General features: G+C 45.3%; 1 protein-coding gene across 1 annotated transcript; it reads left to right on the top strand.

Moving 5' to 3' along the window:
• The first annotated feature begins 525 nt into the window (after positions 1-525).
• Positions 526-5,593, top strand: LOC109574411 (C-C motif chemokine 15). Its single transcript, XM_019982425.2, has 4 exons — positions 526-811; positions 3,508-3,582; positions 4,425-4,536; positions 4,953-5,593. The coding sequence occupies exons 1-4, from the start codon at positions 754-756 to the stop codon at positions 5,146-5,148; spliced, it is 441 nt and encodes a 146-aa protein (XP_019837984.2). The 5' UTR covers positions 526-753; the 3' UTR covers positions 5,149-5,593.
• Positions 5,594-9,112: the final 3,519 nt, after the last annotated feature.

Raw genomic sequence — 9,112 nt, forward strand, 5'->3', positions numbered from 1 at the left:
GAGAAGGATTGGGCTTTACACTGGGTTGGGATGCAGGATTAAAAAGCCATCCGTGGGTTTTAAATAGGATTGACTTGGCTGATTTATATTTTAACAGGATCACCCAGGCTGCAATGTTGAGAATGAACTGGAAAGGGGCAAGGGCAGAGGAAGGAGACACATTAGGAGGTTTTTGCAAGAATCCTGGTAAGAGACAGGAATGGCTTGGACCAGGTGGAGAAAGAGGATGTGGTGAGGAACAATAAGGTTCTGGACACATTTTTGAAAGTAGACTCACCCCAGTATTTTTAATGGATCAGATGTGGAGGTGAAACAAACAGAGGAGTCAAGGGTTAAGATTCTATGTGAGGAGTCACATGACCAGGCTCACATGTTAGAGCACCTTGATAACAGGCTCTCTGTGCCCTTGAATGGGGTGAACTCCCAAGGAAAACATTCTGATGAGAGGATTCAGTGACCCTCCTAGAGGAAGGATCCTTCATAAACTGGCTTCTCCCTTTGCCTGTGTCCAGTGGGCAGTTGGAGAAGCCTCATGTCATCCTCGCCCCTTCTTCCTGTTGCCTTCTCAGCCTCCTTCCCTTTATTTAGAAATAGCGTGTTATCTATTATACAACCCAGGAAAGCGTTCTGATCTCTGCCCTGTGACTTCCCATTCCTCCTCTTTCTATAAATACAAGGGCAGAGCAGAGATCCAGGGAAGTCCGAGAGAGCCCCAGAGTCCTCAGGCTGGTCCACCGTCTGTACACCAGGAAGATGAAGACCTCCATAGCTGCCCTGCTCTTCCTCATCCTCGCTGCCCAGGCTGCACTTGGTGAGTTCAGTGAGCCTTCTCCCAGGTGGGCAGGTGGGTGGTAACTTGCAGACCAGGGAGGAGATGCAGAGGGACACCTTTGTCCCAACGTGGATATAGCTCCCGTTTAAAAGCAGCAGCAGTAGGTACAGACCTCTCCCTTCAGCCGCTGGTCCCCAGGGAAAGCAGCATACAGCTGACTGGTCCCACCTGGGGAAACAATTCTCTCCCTTTCATGACCAGAATTGTCTGATATTTTCTCTTTGCTGACATAGGAACACTACGGACGAGATCAAGAGAACTGTAGAAAAATCGTAGATCTGTAGAAAGAAGTATAGACTTTCACAATGTTAGAACTATTATATGCCCTCTAGCATAAAACTCTCACTTCAGAGAAGAAATTGGACAAGCCAGACAAGTGACTCACTCAAGTGTACTTAATCATCTTATTTATTTATGTAGCAAATAGATATCTAGTATTTCCTATGTGAAAGCAAGCACTGTTCTAAGTGTCTTGTAGATATTAATATGTTGGATCCTCCTGACAATGCTGTAGAGTAGACTATCAGCAAACTATATGGATTTACTTATTATTATTATTAATTACCCTCTTACAAACAAGAGATGAGGCATAGGAACTCTAGATAACTTGCTCAAGATCACACACCCATACGTGGTGGCATTAGGTTACAAGCTAGTTAGGAAGCTGTAATGGGAAGACAACACCCATCCAAGACTTAGTTTTGCAAGCTCCACACATATCATATTAAGCATATTGAAGTGTAGGCACATGCCTCATTTAATATAATTCATATGTAACTACATAAGAATGAGCTAAATTTTAGTTATGCTTGCCTAATTATTCTAGTACAGGTCCACAATCCATTTATCCAAATCTTTGGGGCTAGATGCATTTTGGAATGCAGAATTTTTCAGATTTTAAAAAGGCAATGCAGTATGACCCAGAAATTCCATTTCTTCTTGATATAGCCAAAAGAACTGAAAGTAGATACATGAAAGAGATACCTACACAACCTTGCTAATAACAGCTTAATTTTTACTTGCCAAAAGGAGGAAGCAACCCAAGTGTCCATTGACAAACAAATGGATTGGAAAACAGGATGTGTGTGTGTGTATATATATATATAGAGAGAGAGAGAGAGAGAGAGTATTATTCGGCCTTAAAAAGTGAGGGAATTCTGACATGTTCCACAACATAGACGAACATTGAAGACATGATGATAGATGAGATAAGCCAGTCACAAAAGGACAGATAATATGATTCCACTCCTACGAAGTACTTAAAATAGTCAAATTCAGAGAGAAAGTAGAGTAGCAGTGGCCCAGGGTTTAGGGAAGGGGGAAATGGGGAGCTATTGTGTAATGGGCACAGAGTTTCAGCTTTCAAGATGAAAAAAGTTCCATGGATGGATTGTGGTAAGTTGCGCAATATGAGAAGGTACTTAATGCTATTGAACTTTTCGAGATGATTAAAATTGTAAACTTTATGTTTTTTGCATTACGTATGTGCTAACTCTTGGTTATTAGCAACTACAGACTAAACCCCAATTGCTGCCTATAGCTCTTGGTACTTCGGTTGACAGCTCTTAAATGTACAAAATCACCTCCAGTTCATGTCAAACCACGAATACCCCTGTCTTCAGGTCTGCCTGCTAGAGCTTTTGCTTTTCCTGATTGTGATTTTTGTGACATTTGATCTCAGACAATTGCACTTTTTGATAACTTGAGGAAAACAAAAATTACCTGAAAAACTGCCTGACCTGCTGCATTGTAGACATGTAATCTTTGCAAAGATTGTAAATGACAATTGTGAATATTCAGACATGATTATTCTTTCCTATCCATGTTCTGATCACAGGGAGACAGTGAACAAATGATTATATTAGAGACTTTTTTATTTATAAGATCTGATGTAAAACCACTACTTTCAACTTTTTAGATCTGAATGTTGCCTGTTTAATATATTTCTTTTAAAGTTTAAAAGGGGTTAATATCAATTGGATAACATTTTGTCAAGCATTTTTTTTTCTGATTGTTAATTTTGATGCTAGCTGGAATTCAAGAAATAACAGTGACCTTATTCAAATAAAGAAATATTTTAGTATTTTTTTTAAATTGTAAACTTTGCATTATGTTCATGCTATCATATTCTAAAAGAATGTATTTTTAAAAAGGTAACACATACCTGGGCATTACTTAACATCCCTGGCAGAGTCTGAGACACACACATTAACCAAACACAGTCACATTTCTGCAGCAAACACATTCACACTAATGGAGTAAATAAAGCCTGTAAATAGCCTCACTTCACTTTGGGTGATGTTGTGTCACCAGATCAGTTATAGAGAAATGTTTACTGTTTCCAGAGCCCTGTGAATTCCAGAAATGTGTAGAGAGCATGGTGCATTGGATCGCATTATGGAACTATTCAACTGATCTACTGGTGTTGGGTGTGCAGTTAGCTTTTTGTATTCATAGTCAATAGAATGGTTCCCTATCTCGAACTTTTTCAAAAGTCCCCTGAAAAGTCTCAGGGCCTTGATAGAGAAAATGGGCTTGGAGGCACATCTGGGCCAATGGTTCAGTATCCTTGCCTCCCTAGCAGGAGATGGGGTTGAGGAATGAGACAGATGGAGGTGTTGAAACGACGTTGCTTCCCAGTAATTTTTCTCCCCTTCTCTACTGTTTCTCTCAAGTAAAAGACGTGATGTCAAACCTGAAGTTTGAACTCTCAAGTCCGGAAAAGAATCACCACTCATTGTCTCAAGGAGGTAAAGTTTTGTTATGGCATATATTTTAGAACAGCTAGCAGGTACAGATTGGCTCAAAGACTTCAATCCACCTGGTTTACAGGACCTGAGGGGGGTCCTGAGGGTGGTGAACATCTCCAAGGAAGTTCAGGAGGGGCTGTGTGTCCATAGATGGCCTCTTCCAGAGATGGACTTGATTCCACCTGGCTGTCCCAAGAGTTGGCTCACTACGGGGAGAGGGGAAGGGTGCTCTGGGATGCCTCCTGCAGGCCTCAGACTCTCCTTCTTCTGGGAGAAATTCTGCTCTGTCGTGGCCCTGCCTGGATGCCCTCAGACACACAGCTTAGCCCTGGGGAGAGCGAAATGTCTCTGGCAAGGAGAGGCCATAAGTGCTGGAAGAGAAGGCAAACATCCCTTTCCAGTCCTGAACCTTCAGGACTTCCCTGGTGGTCCAGTGGTTAAGAATCCGCCTGCCAATGCAGGACACACGGGTTCCATCCTTGCTCCGGGAAGATTCCCCATGCCTCCTTGCAAGGAAGAGTAGTCCCTGATCGCTGTAACTGGAGAAAGTCCGTGTGCAGCAACACAGACCTAGCACAGCCAAAGATAATTTTTTTTAAAGCCCTGCACCTTCTCACTCTTCCCAGTAGGTGGGAGGAAAGGGAGAAAGGATGCAGTTTTCATCAGTTTTGTTTGTTTAGTTGCTAAGTTGGGTCCAACTCTTTTGCAACCCCAAGGACTGTAGCCCTCCAGGCCCTTCTGCCCATGGGGTTTCCCAAGCAAGAATACAAGGGCGGCTTGCTGTTTCCTTCTGCAAGTTTTCCTCCCACTTAGTCCTTAAGTGATGCTTTCTCTTGTTGCAGGTTTTCACCGGCCCACGGACTGCTGCGTGTCTTACACCCCACGAAACATCCGATGTGTATTCATGGAAAATTATATAGAGACGAGCAGTGGGTGCTCCCGGCCAGCTGTCATGTACGTATGCCAAGCTCACTGGCCATCGCTGGGGGCAGAGTGGAGAGGGGAAGGGGTGGCACCTGAGGAATGGATGTCCAGGAAAGTCCCACCCTCTGGATCCTGCCAGGTCAGCAGAAGCATGTGTCCTCAGTAGGATCCTTCAGGGCACCAGGTATGAGATGCTCCAGGTGAAAAGGGAAGCTAGGGAAGGAAGGTGAGAGCCGGAGGGAGGCTTCACAAGAAAACTCTGAGTCGCTGAGGGCGTCTCAGCCTGAGGGAGAGTCTCAGAGAGAAGCTGCTCTAAATTCCTGCAGCAGAGAAAGGGAAGAACTGGCTGGGCTGTCAGGGGCCCAAGGCGCAGGGAGGATAGGGTGCCCACCCATATTTGCTGAACCTTCTGCTGTTTGTAATCTTTCCCCCCACCTTCTTCCCAGCTTCATCACCAAGAAGGGGCAGCGTGTCTGTGCTGATCCTAACAATGAGGGAGTTCAGAAATGCAAGTCGGAGCTGAGGCTGGGGTCAGCCGTCGAGGACCTGAGATCGCTATTGGTTGAGCGGAAGCGCCTGGACCGGGCCCCCTCTTCTCCGTCTCTCTTGCCTCACCGTCCTCATTGGAGGGCCGTGGCCTGAATTACTTTTTAAAAAGCAACAGTTACTGTTCTGTTCTAATTACAAGCACAACACATTCATCAAGAGTATCCAATTTGACTTCACTCAAACTTTTAGAGGGAAAAGATTGTGTAGAAATTCCTGAACTTTGGATTCGTGGGGTTTTTTTGGGGGGGGAGGGTCTGAACAAGATATCACAGTGTAAACTTTTTTAAGCTAAAAACATGGCATTCAAATACAGACTTAGAGTGTGTATTTAACCCATTAATCACTAAACTGATTCAAAGATCATCTGAGGAACAGAAGTTGGTATAGTTATTGGAGATGGCATTCTGAAATGTTTTGTTAGAGAAAAACAAATTCAAATCCTAGAGGGCAATAAATCTGTAACTTTGGGGACTATCTTTTGTACTAGACAGCAAGCCTTTGGATCTGTGCTTAACAATAAAATTACAAATCAGTCTCAGTCAACAAGCAATTTCATAAATTCTGGGTGTTGGTCAACGTATATAGACAGTCAATCAAATGTACATTTCCCATACAGATTAAGGAATCCTGGGTGAGTCCTTCAGAAAGTGCTCCAATATGACATTGAAAGGCCTATACTCATCCTTCTGCCTTAATGCTACTCTTTGGATTTTTTTTTTTCTTACCAGATATAAGTTCCTAAAAGATATCTTCTCTGAAGTTAAAGGACATTAGGAAAACACTTAAAACTAAAGTTAATATCAATTTTAGATTCATATCTATTAAAGCATATACATTTCTATTTATAATTAGTAAATCTTAATCAACTCTCGCATAAAATTCAGAAATAGAGGACTGAATTCTAAACAACAACATTTTTTTTTAATTCAAAAAAAGTTTAAGATTTTTTTCCAGGCTAAGTTGGCAGAGTAGAAAGGCCCTGAACTCACCTCCTCTCATGAACACACCAAAATCACAACTTGGCTAGAAAGTTTTTTCGAGTTTTCCATAAGATGGTATGGAAAAACCAAAATGAATTATTTTGGCCAACCCAATACTTGTAGAACAACTATCAATGGAAAAAAAGAAACACAAACAGAACCTACCAACAAGAAAATATCTTTTACAACTAAAGATGTTTAAAGAGGAATCACAATAATACGGTGCTGGGGGTGGAGCAGACTCATGATAGGCCAAGTCCCATATTCCCTGGTGGGTTTCCCAGATGGCGCTAGTGGGAAGGAATCCACCTGCCCATGCAGGAGAAGCAAGAGACTCAGGTTCAATCCCTGGGTCGGGAAGATCCTCTGGAGGAGGAAATGGAAAACCACTCCAATACTCTTGCCTGAAGAATTCCACGGACAGAGGAGTCTGGCAGGCTACAGTCCATGGAGCCGCAAAGAGTTGGACACGACTGAGCACACACCCACATTCATCCTCATGGGTGGCCCACAGACTGGAGAATGCTTACATTGCAGAGGTTCTCCCACAAGAGTGAGACGTCTGAGCTTCACTTCAGGCTCCTCAACCCAGGGGCCCTGCCCTGGGAAGATAAGCCCCCAGAGTATTTGACTTTGAAGGCCAGCAGGGCTTATACTGGGAAAGATTGAGGGCAGGAGGAGAAGGGGGTGACAGAGATGGTTGAGATGGTTGGATGGCATCACTGACTCAATGGACATGAGTTTGAGCAAACTCCAGTAGATAGGGAAGCCCAAGGAAGCCTGGCGTGCCGCAGTCCACAGGCTCGCAAAGAAACACAGCTGAGCGACTAAACAACAGCAGCAACAGGGCTTAATTTTGGCAGTCCCAGAGAACTGGAGGAATAGAAACTTCACTCTTAAAGAGAACACACACAAAGTCTTGCAGCCTGTAGGACTCACAGCAAAAGCAGTATTTGATAGGAGCCTGGGATCACACCTACCTGCTGATCTTTGAGGGTCTCCCCGAGAGGCAGGAGTCAGCTACAGCTCACCCTGGGGACAGACACTGGCAGCAGCTGTCCTTGGGAACTCACTGCCACAAAGACACCTTGCTGGTGGGCACCACTGTGGAATCCTTCCTCTAGCCTATTGCCCCCGGATCCAGCCCTGCCTGGTCCAGCAGCTTGTAGGAACCAGTGCTGGCCTGCCTCAGGCCAAGCAACTACCTGGGTAGGAGCACAGCCTCACCATCAGTAGACAGGCTGCCTTGAGACCCCACTGAGCACACAGTTGCCTCTGGACATGACCCAATCCACCCAAAGACCCAGAATCCAGCTCCACCCACCAGTGGGCAACCCCACGGCTTACAGAACCAACCTGTCCACCAAGAAGCCAGATCCTACTTTGGGACCACCTGGGCCTCTGTCCTGAGCACTAGTAGGCTGACACAAGCTTTGGGACAACCGGAACTTGTACCCAACTGTGTCAGAAACCACTCCACCTCACCAACACTAACGATCTGACACCAACTCTGGGACCCCTGAGCCCTGCAACCAGACTCTAGGACTCAGCTCTCCCTGCCAGTATTCTGGCACTAACCCCAGGAACTGGCTTTACCACCAGTAGGTGGGCCACAGCCCCAGAGTCTTCTAGTCTTGAGTCCACACACCAGGGAGCCAGCACAAGCCCCAGGGCCCCTGGAGTTCCGCAGTCAGCTGCTTTGTGACCAGGCCCCACTAACAGCAGCCAACAGCCTCTATACAAGGAAGTGCCTGGTAAGTAAACAGACCAGGGTCAACCAAGCCTATCAAACCGCCCACATAGCCCGCCACAACAAAAGGAACCACACAGCCCTCATGGGGGGAGTCCCCAGAGCATGCAGCTTGGACGACAAGAGGGGTGTGCACTGCTGGAATGCACAGGACATCTCCTGTACAAAGCCATTTCTCCAACGTTAAGAAATACAACTCACATACCAGATGCATAAAAATATAAACAGCAACTTAGGCAAAATGAGATGCCAGAGGAACATGCCCCAGACGAAGGAACAAGATTAAACCTCAGAGGAACTAGCTGAAGTGGAGAAAAAAAGAAAAAAGAACTAAGTGAACTGAAGATGGGCAATCTACCTGAGAAAAAAGTTCAGGGTAGCAATCATGCATGCATGTGTGCTAAGTTGCTTCAGTGGCGTCTGACTCTTTGTTACCCTATGGACCACAGACCACCAGGCTCCTCTGTCCATCGGATTTTCCAGGCAAGAATGCTGGAGTGGGTTGCCATGCCCTCCTCCATGGGATCTTCCCCACCCAGGGATCAAACCCGAGTCCCCTGCATTGGCTGGTAGGTTCTTTTTAGCGCTAGCACCACCTGGAAGCCCAGTGATCATAACAGTGATTAAAGAACTTGGGAGAAGAATGGATGCACAGAGCGAGAAGTGAGAAGTCTTTAACAAAGAGTTAGAAAGTAAAAAAGAAAACCCCCAAAGAGATGACAGATGTAACCAATAAAGTAAAAAATACACTAGAAGGAATCAACAGTAGACTAAATGACACAGAGGAATGGCTCAGCCAGTTGGAAGGAGGTAATAGAAATACTGCTGCTGCTGCTAAGTCGCTTCAGTCGTGTCCGACTCTGTGCGACCCCACAGACGGCAGCCCACCAGGCTCCCCCATCCCTGGGATTCTCCAGGCAAGAACACTGGAGTGGGCTGCCAAATAGAAATAACTGATGCCCAACTCTCTCTCTGGCCCATGGTCCCCTCTGGACTCCCACAGCAGATACCCTTCTTTATTTAGAGAACTGTACTTGCAGCTTCGTCCTGGGTCAAACCCCTGACTGTCCAAAAGTGGAGACTGGCAAGGTCCTTACTTGTTTTTTGGGCCCAAGATTCTTCTCCCAACACCTCCCAACTGATCTTTGGCTTCCCCGGGGTCCTGTTGGAAACACGTTTTCTCGATGATCTTCTCCATCACCTATGTAAGGATATACGTTTTTCAGCCACTTTGTGTGTTGCCATCAAATTGACAAAGGTCCTTTATATAGAACAGAAATTTCTCACCTTATGGTTAGCTTTCTGTCATCTTTTCTGATCCTTTACT

Source organism: Bos indicus, chromosome 19 (genome assembly GCF_029378745.1).
Source record: "Bos indicus isolate NIAB-ARS_2022 breed Sahiwal x Tharparkar chromosome 19, NIAB-ARS_B.indTharparkar_mat_pri_1.0, whole genome shotgun sequence".
NCBI classification, from domain to species: Eukaryota; Metazoa; Chordata; class Mammalia; order Artiodactyla; family Bovidae; genus Bos; species Bos indicus.

Excerpts from the sequence above, each read along its gene's own strand:
- LOC109574411 (XM_019982425.2), top strand. The coding sequence starts at position 754 with ATGAAGACCTCCATAGCTGCCCTGCTCTTCCTCATCCTCGCTGCCCAG. Across the intron at positions 812-3,507 it reads CGCTGCCCAGGCTGCACTTG|TAAAAGACGTGATGTCAAAC; the intron begins GTGAGTTCAGTG and ends GTTTCTCTCAAG. Across the intron at positions 3,583-4,424 it reads CCACTCATTGTCTCAAGGAG|GTTTTCACCGGCCCACGGAC; the intron begins GTAAAGTTTTGT and ends CTCTTGTTGCAG.